Source organism: Salmo salar, chromosome ssa22, assembly GCF_905237065.1.
Source record: "Salmo salar chromosome ssa22, Ssal_v3.1, whole genome shotgun sequence".
In the NCBI taxonomy this organism is placed as follows: Eukaryota; Metazoa; Chordata; class Actinopteri; order Salmoniformes; family Salmonidae; genus Salmo; species Salmo salar.
In genome coordinates, this window is record NC_059463.1 from 31,984,015 (window position 1) to 32,001,366 (window position 17,352).

Genomic DNA, 17,352 nt, shown 5'->3' on the forward strand with positions numbered 1-17,352 from the left:
TTTTTTTTCAACAGGACAATAACTCAACACACCTCCAGGCTGTGTAAGGGCTATTTGACCAAGAAGGAGCGTGATGAAGTGCTGCATCAGATGGCCTGGCCTCCACAATCACCTGACCTCAGCCCATTTGAGATGGTTTGGGATGAGTTGGACCGCAGAGTGAAGGAAAAGCAACCAACAAGTGCTCAGCATATGTGGGAACTCCATGACTGTTGGAAAAGCATTCCAGTTGAAGCTGGTTGAGAGAATGCCAAGAGTGTGCAAAGCTGTCATCAAGGCAAAAGGGTGGCCACTTTGAAGAATCTAAAATATATTTTGATTTTTTTAACACTGTTTTGGTTACTACATGATTACATGTGTGTTATTTCATGGTTTTGATGTCTTAACTATTATTCTACAATGTAGAAAATAGTAAAAATAAAGAAAAACCCTTGAATGAGTAGGTGGGTCCAAACTTTTGACTGTTACTGTAGTTATCAAGGATGCTATTCTCGCTGTAATTTAGTTCAATATGACTTAACAGTAACTAACAATATAGAACACAATCACTATTGACGTATCAGAGTGTTTGAAGTGAAAACCTTCCTTTCCTCATGGAAAATATATCAACCATACGCATTATTATTATTATTATTATATCATGATGACACATACGCCTGCAGTTTAGAATATTTCTGTTATACCTGTCCAAATTGAGATATTGTTGATTCTGAACAGAGCGGTCGTTTTGGTTTGATGTTAACTTGAAGAAGTACAGTTTTATGTGATGGTCTACTATATTACTGTAATACTACTATATAAACTCTATAGAAATAATTCATAGCTAATCTTGTACTTTCCAGCAATGCCCATTTCTCTTTGTTTGTGTGCGTGTGTGCACTTGTGTGTTTATATGTATGTGTGTGTACACAAACACACACATACGCGGGTATGTGCGTGTGTGTGTGTGTGTGTGCACATTTGTGTCTGTGTGTGTGAATGTATGTCTGGTTCCTTCCCCCAGGACTCAAGACCATCGTCGGTGCTCTAGTTCAATCCGTCAAGAAATTGTCAGACGTTATGATCCTCACGGTCTTCTGTCTCAGTGTCTTCGCTTTGATTGGACTACAGCTCTTCATGGGCAACCTGCGGCAGAAATGTGTCATCTGGCCAATCAACTCCACTGAGAACTACCTGGCCAATGGCAGCAAGGGCTTCGACTGGACCGAATACATCATGAACAGCAGTGAGTCCGACACACAGCCAAACGATGTGTGACACTGAGACAGAAGACCGTTTCGACTTATAACATTTGAGTTGAGTTTGAAGGGGTGCCAGGTAGGCCGTGCCTACCAGAGAATCTGATAAAATGTATCCTTTTTAGTTAATGGGTCGATCTTATCTGTGTATCACTCATAGTCTAAATTAAAGACTGTAACGCAAAACTTAAGGTTACTTTCGTAACTCCAGTTCTCTGATAATAGGAGGTATCTCACAAGAGATATGCCTTTTAAGGCGGGTGACTAAGGAAGCTCCAATCACACGACGTCTGTTGGGCCCGCCTTCTGGTCATTCTCAAGCGTTCTCGAGCAGGGAAGTGCCGTGAGATACCTCATTCTATTATCTGAGAAACGGGATTATGAAAGTAACCTTAAAGAGCCACTGAACACGCCGATTAGCACATGCTTTTCTGTTGCTCATTCGAAAAACGAGATTTCAGTCTTGGAGGTGTGTTTCCTGACCGATTCCACATTTGGTTCATGATGTTTGTCCCCCAATGAGACACTGTAGATGAGGAAACCTATTTCACTTCCTAAAAATCCCCAGAATGAATCGATGATATATCAAGAAATCTGTCATTAATTTCGACGTTTTTGCCGAGGATATTTTAGTTGCGCAATTTTATATCTAACTAAGGTGTTTGTTGCAGTATTTCACAAGTAAAAAAATGCGCGATGTGTGGTCATATTTAAATAAAGTCGGGCTGCTGGGCAGGTCTGTCTCACTGTATATGGTATTGGATAGAAAGCAATCACCTCAGCTGTTCACCCCATATTAGTGGGCAAATGGACATTGTCAAATCTCAACCCAACCTTCATTAACCGTTGTGAGACACGGGTGTTCCAAACTCCGTTTTAGACAAGACTGACTTTATGACCAAAATGATCCTGTTTACACTTTGTAGTCAATTTTGACTCTAGAATAACTTTTTCTGACTCATATCGATGCCACATAGGCCATTTTCAGAGGGATTAACTTTTTAAAGGCAGTCGCTCTTGTAAGTTCTTTCAAATATTAGTTTTGCTGTCTCACAATGGGATATAGCCCACTCCTGTATCACAGATATGTAACCTACTGGATAAAAGTAGAGACTCAGAGCTAGAAAATGGTATATCATACACTACAGTTGAGGAACAATGGGAAGTTGATAAACTTGTAACCTCACTTTTGAAAAAATGGCGCTTTAATGTTTTGGTAAAACAACTGGAGTGCTATTTTTTGTCTACACCCATTCTGCATCGTTCACACCCTCTTAAGCCTTAGCCCCACCCATCTCTTTAAGGATTCACGTGAGGACATGATCTAAACAATCAAAGATTTCAAGACTAAAGGCTGGTTTATACTACGTCTATCCACAATTGTCGCAGTGACATCATGAACATTCTATTGTCGTTTGACATCAAACTTGTCATTGTTGTTATGAAAAATAATAAACACAAAAACTACAGGCTGCATGACATCAGCAGCCTGGTGGTCCAAAATAGCATAACTAGTGTATTTTAACACGAATAAACCGACCCGTTTAAAATGAATTTAGTATTTGTCAATCTAGCAAACCAGGCAACTAAAAGCAACTTTCTAAACAATGTTTTGGTTCATTTCTAGCTTGTTAACCAGCTAGCTAATGTTAAGTTAGCTGGCTAGCCAGTTCAAATACTGACCATATCATATAGCTGACAACGTCTTCACGTTAGCTAATTTGTCTTCATTATTACAGGAAAATAAACTCACAACAAGATCATTATTTACAAGTTAATGGCGAGTCAATTACAGAAAATAGCTTACGGTTGTGAGTGTGAGGAAATAAAAGCAGGGCATTCTAGCGGAGAATTTCAGAACTTGGACACTGGCTTGTTGGCCTAACGTTATACATTTGGTGCAGGTCATGAACTTCACATTACCGTCTCTGGTAAACACATACTATATCAAATAAAATCTAAGTTTGTCACATGCACAGGATACAGAAGGTGTAGTGAAATGGTTACTTGCATAGTGGTGTCTTTTGTTAGACATGTAGCTAGCTAGCTAAACAATGAACCATAATCCCAACTCATAACATTACTACCCTGCATGAATCTGCAGGTAGCTAACCAACCATGTTCAATGTTAGCTAGCTAGCTAACATGAAGCTATAACTAGCAATGCAAATGGCGCTGAGATACGAATAATATTACTACACAGATCATACACATAATGTTAGCTAGCGAGCCAGTCAGCTAATGTTAGCTAGCTAGCTAACAGTACGCTTTAACTTGAAATGAAAACAACATTCTGACAAAATTAGAAACGTATAATATCTGAAAATGTGGCTAGCTAGACTATCTTACCCGTAAACATGGATGGACGCTTCTTCCTCTCTACCATGGATGCCACGGTTGCCCTTAGTTTGAAGATGTAATCCTGAGACAGGTGTTTTATACAACAGCCTTCTGTGTGTTCTCTTTTCAACTACCTCTGCATATTTGCAATCAAACACCATAATTTTCTCCATCTCCTTAGCTATCATACTCTAATTCCATCGGGCATTCTACTGATTTCTAAACTTGTTCCTCCAGAAAGTGGAGAGAAACACTTTTGCACTTCTACTACATGATATATTATTTTTAAAGCAGCGTTACAGAGGATTACCTACACATACTGACCAGCTCATGTTATAGAACGAAGTGTGCTACATGGCAGACCAATCCGAACTCATCTCTCGGCATGTCCAGCCCATCCATTATCTCAGCCAATCATGGCTAGCGGGAATGTTCCTGTCTTTTTTGTGGTTAACCAAATTATACACATTTACAGATGGCATAGACGTTTGTTGTTAAGGCACATTAAACTTCACATGTTCCAGAAAGCATTTCTGGCAAAAAATGCATTGGTAAAGTAGTTTTGAAAGAAAGATACTTCACCTCAACGCTTTCCAGTGGCTCGAAGAGCTACTGTGAAATAGCCTCAAGCACAATAGACAGTAACCAAGATGGGACTAAAGGCTTGGGGACTAGGCATAAGAGATTAAGTTTCTCTCTTTCAAAACCGCTTTACCATAGCTCTTACGTCCACAAAGCGAGTGAGTGAGCTGCTTACGCCGTCAGCCTTCATAAAAACGACATATTAGAGGAAGTTTTTCCTACTGTATAGTGTCAAAGCCTATGGCAGCGATGGCAGCCAAGTACACCTTAACAGTGGAAAAGACTTAGTCTCTGTCCAACAGGTATTGCAAAAAGCATAACACTTTGGATATAGAGCATAGGTAAGAGATGACCGGTTTCAGATCGCACAGTCTCTCAAAACACATGCCACTTGTTACTATACAGTGAGCATGTGGAAGGGACCCTGGCACTCTGGACGGTGCAAACCAGGGGTTCCCAAACTTTTTTACTCTGGGCCCCCACTTCCAGCATTGGGGAACATCCCATGCTCCCCCTGTGCGAGCGTGCACATGCCACGTCTATTTCTATGGGCACAAGCAATGTTCATGACACAAACTGTTCACACCCCTCTTGTTAGTGAAGAGAATTTCTGCAGCTTTAAATCTTATTTCCTGCAATTCTACACATTTTGTCATTGGGTGCAAAGAAAATGTAACAGTTTTAAAGCAAATTTTAGTGCAATTCTATACATTTTGCCCTGTGTATTTATGTGATACTTGAATGGCAAAAAAATTACAACATAATTTATGGGCTAAATAAACAAAATAAAAAAATATGTTAGCTGTCATGGGTTATAAGTAGCTTTCTAAGGTATGCAATGACTAACATGACAAGAGGCACTGATGAGGCACTACCCAAATTTGAAATGTAATCTTGTGCATTCTACTATTATAACTTTCAAGAGTAAGTTTAAAGCCGGAGCATGCAGACCCCCCCTGCCTACCCCTTGGGAACCACTGGTCTAAACGAGTGGCAGGCCTGTTGCATTTAGAAGAAAACATATACCAGACATTCAGAATTCTTACCAGCCAATACATTTATTCACCATAATAACACCAAAAAACACAAAAGAATTATTAAAAAAACGTATAAAATAATTTCTTTAGTCGCTCTGTGAGTCATCATTTCTCTTTTTTGGCAAGAGGCTGAATGTATCACCGGAGAAAGCATCCGAGCGAGCGAAACAACACCCCTCTGTCTCTGTATGTGAAGCTCATCTATCTGATGCTGTCTGGTCAAAAATAATATGATATTGTTGCCGCCTGTAGTATTGAATACAATGGAAGCCAGCGAGCATTTGGCCTCCCTTGATAAAATAAAAATAATAGCTAATCAACGTCGCGCTAAACTGAGTGAGCTCAACTATGAATGGTCCTGGCATACCAAAAAATTGTCAAGAGAAGCCAGTTAGGATTTGCTTTCACACCAATCACATCACACCATAAGCCAAACCTCATTTACAGAAAAATTAGAATTGTTACAAAAATTGTTCCTTTCCTAAATTAGCCATGGATGGAGATAAGGATTTGGACTTGTGTTTTTACTTAATTTTCCGTACTGGTAATATAACGCCGATAATAATCCAACAATACATTTATACATTGTGCCCCTGCCCTGAAAGGATGGAAGTTCAACATGTACTGTAGCTAGATGTAGTAGGCTAATGTTAACTAGCTGGCCTGGTATTTTAGCCAGGTACCCTAGGACAACAAAAACTAAAAGCATGTATTGTATGACAGAGTCATAGAATGTTTAGGCAACATGAAAGAGGAGGATGACATTGGCGTTTCTCTACAAGTAGGGTGAGTCAACATTTCTTTTTTATTTGCATGCTCGCACACGCACACACACATAAAAATCAGTACCATGGTCAGTCACATCATAATTAGCTTGTGTTGATTGGACTAAATCGTTTTTGGTATCTTTTAGTTGTCACTGTATTAGACTAAGCATAGGTGATTAGATGATATTGAAGTTGAAATGGTGCTGGAATAGTGGAGGCAGGGCCTGTTTTCTTTGCGACTTGTGGTAACTCTCCGTGGTTCTAAATCAATAGTTGTTTAGAAGTTCGCAAATGTCGGAAACATTAACTTGCTTGACCATGCTATAGGTCATGTAACTGTTGTTAAGTGTTGTTAAGAAGGCAGAGCAGCCGGGCGTTATAGAGCAAGTTTGGACACACCTACTCATTCCACGGTTTTTCTTTATTTTTACTATTTTCTACATGGTAGAGTAATAGTGAAGACATCAAAACTATGAAATAACACATATGGAATCATGTAGTAACCAAAAAAAATGTAAAACAAAGTAGCCACCCTTTGCCTCGATGACAGCTTTGCACACTCTTGGCATTCTCTCAACCAGCTTCATGAAGAATGCTTTTCCAACAGTCTTGAAGGAGTTCCCACATATACTAAGCACTTGTTGGCTGCATTTCCTTCACTCTGCGGTCCAACTCATCCCAAACCATCTCAATTGGGTTGAGGTCGGGTGATTGTGGAGGCCAGTGTCACACCCTGATCTGTTTCATCTGCCTTGTGCTTGTCTCCACCCCCCACCAGGTGTCTATTCTTCCCCATTATCCCCTGTGTATTTATACATGTCTGTCTGTTGCGAGTTCGTCTTGTTTTGTTAGGTCTTACCAGCGTGTTTCCCGTTTCTCCAGTTCTCAAGTTTTTGATTTCTAGTCTTCTCGGTTCCGACCTTTCTGCCTGTCCTGACCCTGAGCCTGCTTGCCATTTAGTGTCTGCATCTGGGTCATGTCGTGATAGTACAAAACAGGCCATGACTGACCAAGCAGACTCGGACCAGCTCCGCAACACTGTTTCCCTCCAAGGAGCCACCATTGGAAGACATGAGGAATTACTGCATAACCTTGTGGAGGGACTCCATACCTTGGCGTAACGCCATGACCATGCCCTCAATGCATTGTTGGAATAATTCTGTGGAGTATCTACTAGGCAGCAAGCCACTATGGTAACCTTTGACTCCCAGTAACCCCGCTACCAGCAGTGCCTCTCCCCAGCCTACCCCGGCTTCCCAAGAACCCCACTTAACTCCTCCTGACCACTAAGCTGGGGATCCTGAAACCTGCCCGGCGTTTCTCTCCCAGTGCTCCCTCATCTTCGAGCTACAGCCCTTTTTGTTTCCTTTGCATCGTTTGAAGATAGCGTATCTTATAATGCTGATGTCCGGGAGGGCATGCAACTGGGCTATGACGGTGTGGGAGCAACAATCCATTGGTTGCATTAGTCTGGAGGATTTCATGGCGGGGGTAAGGAAGGTGTTTGATTCTCCGATAGAGGTGGCTCTGAAGCTACTTTGGCTGCGTCAAGACTCCCGTAGTGTGGCAGAGTACGCGGTAGATTTTTTGCACGTTGGCTGCCGAGAGTGCCTGGAACCCGGAGTCCCTGTTCGACACCTTCCTTCACAGAATATTGGAGGGAATTAAAGAATAGCTCGCAGCCCGGGAGCTGCCAATGGACATCGGCGCCCTCGTAGCCCTGACCGGATCAATGGGCGGTTACAGGAACGCAGCAGGGAGAGGTCTATTCCCATGCTCGCCTACAATCTGGTTCAGATACGGGAAAGAGATGAGTGGAAGACAGTCTTTAACACAGCTAGCGGGCACTATGAGTACCTGGTTATGCCATTCGGACTGACCAATGCTCCCTCAGTGTTCCAGGCCCTGTTCAATGATGTGCTCCATGACATGTTGAACCGATTCGTGTTTGTATACCTCGATGACATCCTTATCTTTTCCCGTTCGGCACAACAGCATGTTCTCTACGTCCGACAAGTCCTCCAGCACCTCCTGGAGAACCAGTTGTTTGTTAAAGCTGAAAAATGTGAATTCAATAGCTCCACTATCTCTTTTCTGGGATATGTCAAACACTGCAGGGAACATTCAGATGGATCCTAACAAGGTGAGAGCGGTGGTGGAGTGGCCCCAACCCACCTCCAGAGTGCAGCTTCAACACTTCCTGGGATTTGCTCATTTCTAATGCCACTTCATCCAGGGCTACAGCACCCTGGCTTCCCCCCTCTCTGCACTCACCTAACCCAAGGTTCCATTCACGTGGTCCCCAGCTGCTGCCTGGGCATTTTCGGATCTCAAGCGTCGATTCACCACAGCCCCCAGGAACTACGACATGGAAAATCGGGAACTTCTTGCAGTCAAGATGACACTGGAGGAGTGGAGACACTGGCTAGAAGGGGTGCAACATCCATTCTTAGTGTGGACCGACCATAAGAATCTAGAATATCTCCGCTCTGCCAAGCGCCTCAATTTAAGGCAGGCTCGTTTAGCTCTGTTATTCACTCGTTTTAATTTTACAATCTACTACCACCCTGGATCCAAGAATGTGAAGCCTGATGCCCACTCTCGCTTGCATTGCTCTGCAGCTACACCGTCTGACCCAGAGACCATCCCCCCTACCTCCTGTCTGGCAGATACACTCGTCTGGGGTATCAAGAGCCTGGTCCATGAGGCGCAGTGTTCCCAGCCGGACCCCGGCTGTTTGTCCCAGATTCTGCCCAGTCCGCAGTCCTTAAATGGGCTCATTCCTCTTACCTCACCTGCCATCCCGGCTCCCGCCGGACCCAGGCTTTCCTCCGACAACGGTTTTGGTGGCCCACCATGGTTCCTGAGGTCTCCATGTTCATCGCCGCCTGCACTGTAAGACCCTCCTTCAACCACTCCCTGTTCCTCACCACCCCTGGTCCCATATATCCCTGGACTTTGTCACTGGTCTACCTCCGTCCGATGGCAACACCACCATCCTTACAGTAGTGGATAGGTTTTCCAAAGCTGTCCATTTCATTCCCCTTTCCAAGTTACCCTCAGCAAATGAGATGTCTCAGTTCATGGTACAGCACGTCTTCCAGATCCATGGACTTCCGGTCAACATGGTCTCCAATCGTGGTCCTCGGTTCTCGTCCCAATTCTGGAAGGCGTTCTGCACTCTCATTGGGTCATCGGCCAGCCTGTCCTCCGGGTTTCATCCCCAATCTAATGGCCAGTCGGAGCGAGCCAATCAGGACCTGGAGACGCCACTTCATTGCCTCGTCTCTGCCAAACCCACCACCTGGCGCCAGCAACTCGTGTGGATGGAGTACGCCCGCAACACCCTTCCCTGCTCGCCCACTGGTCTCTCGCCCTTTGAGTGTTCCATGTGTTACCAGCATCCACTCTTCCCTGAGCAAGAGGAAGGAGTCAGCATACCCTCAGCCCAGATGTTTGCCCACCGCTGTCGCAGTACCTGGAAGAGTGCCCGGTTCGCTCTTCTTAAGACCACCTCCAAGTATCGATGACAGGCGGACCACCCTGGACCCCGGCTCCCCGCTATCGTCTTGGGCAGAGGGTATGGCTCTCCACTCGGGATCTGCCTCTCCGGGTGGAGTCCCGTAAACTTTCCCCACTTTATCGCCCCTTTCCCCATCTCTAAAGTCCTTATTTACATATTTAACCTTTATTTAACTAGCAGGGTCTGTAGTGACGCCTTTAGCACTGAGATGCAGTGCCTTAGAACGCTGCACCACTCTGGAGCCTTAGCCCAACTGCTGTTCATCTTCTGTTGCCCCGCACCCTCTGCATACATCCCACTTAACATGTGTATAGGATTAAACCTCTGTCTCACAGCCCTTTGTCTCCTATTCTTCCTCGTTATCCTGTGTATTTACAGTTGAAGTTGGAAGTTTACATACACATTAGCCAAATACATTTAAACTCAGTTTCACAATTCCTGACATTTAATCCTAGTAAAAATTCCCTGTCTTAGGTCAGTTAGGATCACCACTTTATTTTAAGAATGTGAAACGTCAGAATAATAGTAGAGAGAATGATTTATTTCAGCTTTTATTTCCTTCATCACATTCCCAGTGGGTCAGAAGTTTACATGCACTAAATGAGTATTTGGCAACATTGCCTTTAAATTGTTTAACTTGGGTCAAATGTTTCAGGTAGTCTTCCACAAGCTTCCCACAATAAGTTGGGTGAATTTTGGCCCATTCCTCCTGACAGAGCTGGTGTAACGGTGTCAGGTTTGTAGGCCTCCTTGCTCGCACTCGCTTTTCCAGTTCTGCCCACAAATGTTCTATAGGATTGAGGTTAGGACTTTGTGATGGCCACTCCAATACCTTGACTTTGTTGTCCTTAAGCCATTTTGCCACACTTTGGAAGTATGCTTGGGGTCATTGTCCATTTGGAAGATGCATTTGCGACCAAGCTTTAACTTCCTGACTGATGTCTTGAGATGTTGCTTCAATATACCCACATAATCTTCCTACCTCATGATGCTATCTATTTTGTGAAGTGCACCAGTCACTGCTGCAGCAAAGCACCCCCACAACATGATGCTGCCACCACCGTGCTTCAAGGTTGGGATGGTGTTCTTTGGCTTGTAAGCCTCCCCCTTTTTCCTCCAAACATGACAATGGTCATTATGGCCAAACAGTTCTACTTTTGTTTCATCAATCCAGAGGACATTTCTCCAAAAAGTACGATCTTTGTCCCCATGTGCAGTTCCAAACCATAGGCTTTTTTATGGCGGTTTTGGAGCAGTGGCTTCTTCCTTGCTGAGCGGCCTTTCAGGTTATGTCAATATTGGACTTGTTTTACTGTGGATATAGATACCTTTGTACCCGTTTCCTCCAGCATCTTCACAAGGTCCTTTCCTGTTGTTCTGGGATTGATTTGTACTTTTCGCACCAAAGTATGTTCATCTCTAGGAGACAGAACGCGTCTCCTTCCTGAGCGGTTTGACGGCTGCGTGGTCCCATGGTGTTTATATTTGCGTACTATTGTTTGTACAGATGAACGTGATACCTTTAGGCATTTGGAAATTGCTCCCAAAAATGAACCAGACTTGTGGAGGTCTACAATTACTTTTCTGAGGTCTTGGCTGATTTCTTTTGATTTTCCCATCATGTCAAGCAAAGAGGCACCGAGTTTGAAGGTAGGCCTTGAAATACATCCACAGGTATACCTCCAATTGACTCAAATTATGTCAAATAGCCTATCAGAAGATTCTAAAGCCATGACATCTTCTGGAATTTTCCAAGCTGTTTAAAGGTACAGTCAACTTAGTGTATGTAAACACATGACCCACTGGAATTGTGATACAGTAAATTATAAGTGAAATAATCTGTCTGTAAACAAATGTTGGAAAAATGACTTGTGTCATGCACACAGTATATGTCCTGACCGACTTGCCAAAACTATAGTTTGTTAACAAGACATTTGTGGAGTGGTTGAAAAACGAGTTTTAATGACTCCAACCTAAGTGTATGTGAACTTCCGACTTCAAATGTGTACCTGCCTTTTCTGCTTATCTTTTGCCAGTTCATCTTGTTTCGTCAGGTCTTACCAGCGTGTTTCCCGTTTCTCCAGTTTTTGTTTTCTAGTGTTCCCGGTTCCGACCTTTCTGCCTGTCTTGACCCTGAGCCTGCCTGCTGTTCTGTCCCTGATTGACTCTGCCTTGGATTACGTACCTCGGCCTGCCCTCGACCTGCCCTTTGCCTCCCCCTTTGTTATAATAAATATTCTGAGAAACAAACTATCCGCCTCCTGTGTCTGAATCTGGGTCACATCCTGAGTCATGATAGGCGAGTTCATCTGATGCAGCACTCCATCACTCCTTGGTCAAATAACCCTTGCACAGCCTGGGGGTGTGTTTTGGGTCATTGTCCTGTTGAAAAACAAATGATAGTGGGACTAAGTGCAAACCAGACGGGATGGTGTATCGCTGCAGAATGCAGTGGTAGCCATGCTGGTTAAGTGTGCTTTGAATTCTAAATAAATCTCAGACAGTGTCACCAGCAAAGCACCCCCACATCATCACACCTCCTCCTCCATGCTTCATGGTGGGAACCACACATGCAGAGATCATGCGTTCACCAACTCTGCGTCTCACAAAGACATGGCGTTTGGAACAAAAAATCTCTCATTTGGACTCATCAGACCAAAGGACAGATTTTCACTGGTCTAACAATTCAGCTTTCTTTTATCCACTCAAATTATAATATACGTTCATTTATGAAAGTCCTGTACCTCGGGCATAAACAATACTGGTAAATAATTAAAGTGAACCTATACTCTTAGAACAAAAAATGCTAAGTTGAACCGTATAGGGTTATTCAGCTTGTATCCATAGGGGAACCCTTTTTGGAGAGGGTTCTACCTTTTTGCAGAGGGTTCTACCTAGAACCCCATATGAAGGGTTCCTCATAGAACCCTCTGTAAATGGTTCTACCAAGAAATATTTTCTCATCTAAAAGGTTCTAGAACCCTCTGAAGGGTTCTGCCAAGTGAAAACTATGATCCCTTATTGATGTCACCTGTTAAATCCACTTCAATCAGTGTAGATGAAGGGGAAGGAGACCGGTTAAAGAAGGATTTTTAAGCCTTGCAACTGAAATGGATTGTGTCTGTGTGTCATTCAGAGGGTGAATGGGCAAGACAAAAGATTTAAGTGCCTTTGAACAAGGTATGGTAGTAGGTGTCAGGCTCACCGGTTTGAGTGTGTCAAGAACTGCAACACAGCTGGGGTTTTCACACTCAACAGTTTCCCGTGTGTATCAAGAATGGACCACTACCCAAAGAACATCCAGCCAACTTGACATAACTGTGGGAAGCATTGGAGTCAACATGGGCCCGCATCCTTGTGGAACGCTTTCGACAGCTTGTAGAGTCCATGCCCCAACGAATTAGGCTTTTCTGAGTGAAAAAGGGGGTGCAACTCAATATTAAGAAGGTGTTCCTAATATTTTATACACTCAAATCAAAGTTTATTTGTCACGTGTGCCGAATACAACAGATGTAGACCTTACAGTGAAATGCTTACTTACAGGCCCTAACCAACAGTGCAATTTAAGTAAAAAATAGGTAATAGGTATTAGGTGAACAAAATATAAGTAAAGAAATAAAAAAACAACAGTAAAAAAATAACAGTAGCGGGGCTATATACCGACACTGGTTAGTCAGGCTGTAACGGCTGTCGTTGGGAATGGATGACCAAAATGCAAGCGGGATGTGGATACTAATCTTTAATGATAAAGAATAACGCAAACACGGAAAACAATAAACAAGAACGACTCACGACAGGCTAACAGGCTATACATACAAAATAATAGCAGTGCTAGCGCAACAACCCACATACCCAAGTGAAAAACACACACCTAATATATGACTCCCAATCAGGAACAACGATAACCAGCTGTCCCTGATCGGGAGCCACACAGACCAACATAGAAACATACAACCCAGAACAAACATACACAGACATCTTCTGCCACGTCCTGACCAAAATACTACACAACTACACCCTCTGCTGGTCAGGACGTGACAGTACCCCCCCTCAAGGTGCATACCCCGAATGCACCTAAAAAGAAACAAAAATCCCCAATACCACAACAAAACAAAAAGAAATACCCCCTAAACAATAAGGGAGGGAAGGCAGGGTTGCTGCCGTCAACGACGGCACTGTGCTACACCCCCCCCTCCCCAACCCACCTATCCTGGAGGTGGCTCTGGTTCCGGCCTACTGCCCTCCAGACTGTAGGCAGACTCATTGGGTTCCAGGTCGTAGACAGACTCACTCCGTTGTGGATCGTGGGCAGACTCTTTCAGTTCCAGGTCGTAGGCATACTCCTTCCAGTCAACGCTGTAGGCAGACTCATTTAGTTCATAGTTAATTATATTCAGTTCTGGATCGTACCGTGGGCAGACTCTTTCAGTTCCAGGTCGTAGGCATACTCCTTCCAGTCAATGCTGTAGGCAGACTCATTTAGTTCATAGTTAATTATATTCAGTTCCGGGTCGCAGGCAGACTCCCTCGGTTCCGGGTCGCAGGCAGACTCCCTCGGTTCCGGGTCGCAGGCAGACTCCCTCGGTTCTGGACTAGACACTGTTGCCGGATACTCTGGACTGCACACTGGTGCCGGATGCTCTGGACTGCACACTGGTGCCGGATGCTCTGGACTGCACACTGGACGCCTGATGCGTGGGGCTGGTAGAGGAGGTACCAGGCTGGATACACGCACCCCAGGACTAGTGCGGGAAGTGGGAACAGGCTGAATAGGACTAGGCTGACTAATGGGAAGCTTGGTCCGGGTTGCTGGTACTGGTCGGGCCAGACTGGAGGTACTCACTTCCGGGTTAGCACGAGAGGCGGGAACCGGAAAGACTGGGCCATGGAGGCGCACAGGTGGCCTTGACCGCACCGCCTGCACAACCCGTCCTGGCTGGATGGAACTAGCAGCCCTGTACGAGCGGGATGCTGGTACAGGGCGAACTGGGCTGTGCAGGGGCCTGATGGTTGCCGTGCGTAGAGCGGGAGTAGGGTAGCCTGGTCCTAGGAGGCGTACCGGCGACCAGACGCGCTGCGCAGGCATCCTCCTACCAGGCTGGATGCCCACTCTAGCACGGCATCTGCGAGGGGCTGGAATAGTGCGCACCCGACTGTGTGTGCGTATGGGCGAGATAGTGCGCACCTCAGCGAAACACGGCGCCCTCCACTCCATACGCTCCTCCATATACTCACGGGTAGCTGGCTTATGGCTCTTCCTTGGCCTAGCCAAACTACCCGTGTGCCTCCCCCCAAAAAATTGGGGGTGCCTCTCCGGCTTCCTCGCCAGTCGTGTACCCCGATAGCGTTCCCGGTCCTCCCCAGCCTTCTTCCACGGGCCCTCTCCGGCCAGAATCTGTTCCCAAGTCCACTTCTCGCGATTGTCCATGTCAAAATCCATTTTCTCAGCATAGTCCATATACTCAGCGTTCCTCTTCTCCTTCTTCCGCTGCTTGGTCTTGTTTTGGTGGGTTGTTCTGTAACGGCTGTCGTTGGGAATGGATGACCAAAATGCAAGCGGGATGTGGATACTAATCTTTAATGATAAAGAATAACGCAAACACGGAAAACAATAAACAAGAATGACTCACGACAGGCTATACATACAAAATAATAGCAGTGCTAGCGCAACAACCCACAAACCCAAGTGATAAACACACACCTAATATATGACTCCCAATCAGGAACAAAGATAACCAGCTGTCCCTGATCGGGAGCCACACAGACCAACATAGAAACATACAACCCAGAACAAACATACACAGACATCTTCTGCCACGTCCTGACCAAAATACTACACAACTACACCCTCTGCTGGTCAGGACGTGACACAGGCTAATTCAGGTAGTATTTACATGTAGGTATGGTTAACCTCTTACATCTAGACGTTCCGCTAGCGGAACACCTGCTCCAATATCCAATGATAGGCGTGGCGCGAATTACAAATTCCTCAAAAATACAAAAACTTCAATTTTTCAAACATATGACTATTTCACAGCATTTTAAAGATAAGACTCTCCTTTATCTAACCACACTGTCCGATTTCAAAAAGGCTTTACAGCGAAAGCAAAACATTAGATTATGTCAGCAGAGTACCAAGCCAGAAATAATCAGACACCCATTTTTCAAGCTAGCATATAATGTCACAAAAACCCAGAAGACAGCTAAATGCAGCACTAACCTTTGATGATCTTCATCAGATGACACACCTAGGACATTATGTTATACAATACATGCATGTTTTGTTCAATCAAGTTCATATTTATATCAAAAACCAGCTTTTTACATTAGCATGTGACGTTCAGAACTAGCATACCCCCCGCAAACTTCCGGGGAATTTGCTAACAATTTACTAAATTACTCACGATAAACGTTCACAAAAAGCATAACAATTATTTTAAGAATTATAGATACAGAACTCCTCTAGTCACTCGATATGTCCGATTTTAAAATAGCTTTTTGGTGAAAGCACATTTTGCAATATTCTAAGTACATAGCCCAGGCATCACGGGATAGCTATTTAGACACCCGGCAAGTTTAGCACTCACCAATATCAGATTTACTATTATAAAAGTTTGATTACCTTCTGTTGTCTTCGTCAGAATGCACTCCCAGGACTGCTACTTCAATAACAAATGTTGGTTTGGTCCAAAATAATCCATCATAATATCCGAATAGCGGCGTTTTGTTCGTGCGTCCCAGACACTATCCGAATGGTAAAGAAGGGTCGCGCGCATGGCGCAATTCGTGACAAAAAAAATCTAAATATTCCATTACCGTACTTCGAAGCATGTCAACCGCTGTTTAAAATAAATTTTTATGCCATTTTTCTCGTAAAAAAGCGATAATATTCCGACCGGGAATGTCCATTTAGCTAAACAGAGGAAAGAAAACAAACCTTTCGGTCGACGCGGGCACGAGCCTGAATCTCACAGTACTGTAACCAGCCACTACCCAAACGCGCTACTTTGTTTCAGCCAGAGCCTGCAAAGCCACGATTCCGCTTTTTGCCGCCTTCTGAGAACCTATGGCAGCCGTAGGAAGTGTCACGGGACAGCTAAGATCCTCACTCTTCAATAAACAGAGACAAGAAGAACGACACCTTGTCAGACAGGCCACTTCCTGCATGAAATCTTCTCAGGTTTTTCCTGCCATATGAGTTCTGTTATACTCACAGACACCATTCAAACAGTTTTAGAAACTTTAGGGTGTTTTCTATCCAAAGCCAATAATTATATGCATATTGTAGTTACTGGGCAGGAGTAGTAACCAGATTAAAATCGGGTACGTTTTTTATCCAGCCGTGAAAATACTGCCTCCTAGCCATAACAGGTTAAAGTGACTATGCATATATGATAAACAGAGAGTAGCGTAAAAGAGGAGTTGGCGGGTGGTGGGTGGCGGGACACAATGCAGATAGTCCAGGTAGCCAATGTGCGGGGGCACCGGTTAGTCGAGCTAATTGAGGTTGTATGTACATGAATGTATAGTTAAAGTGACTATGCATAAATGATAAACAGAGAAGAGCAGCAGCGTAAAAGAGCGGTTGGGGGGTGCGAATAGTCCGGGTAATCATTTGATTACCTGTTCAGGAGTCTTATGGCTTGGGTGTAAAAGCTGTTGAGAAGCATTTTGGTCCTAGACTTGGCGCTCTGGTACCAGTTGCTATGCAGTAGTAGAGAGAACAGTCTATGACTGGGGTGGCTGGGGTCTTTGACAATTGTTAGGGCCTTCCTCTGGCACCACCTGGTGTAGAGGTCCTGGATGGCAGGCAGCTTAGCCCCAGTGATGTACTGGGCTGTACGCACTACATTCTGTAGTCCATT

At 44.4% G+C, this 17,352-nt stretch overlaps 1 protein-coding gene across 6 annotated transcripts in view; it reads left to right on the forward strand.

The window, feature by feature from the left end:
• Window positions 1-17,352, forward strand: part of LOC106583170 (sodium channel protein type 8 subunit alpha) — a 118,558-nt gene that overhangs the window by 27,075 nt on the left and 74,131 nt on the right. For all 6 annotated transcript variants that reach the window (XM_045705343.1, XM_014167045.2, XM_014167047.2 and 3 more), the window contains one exon: window positions 1,004-1,225. In XM_045705343.1, the coding sequence (XP_045561299.1) occupies window positions 1,004-1,225 (222 nt within the window). The remainder of the gene's footprint in view (window positions 1-1,003; window positions 1,226-17,352) is intronic.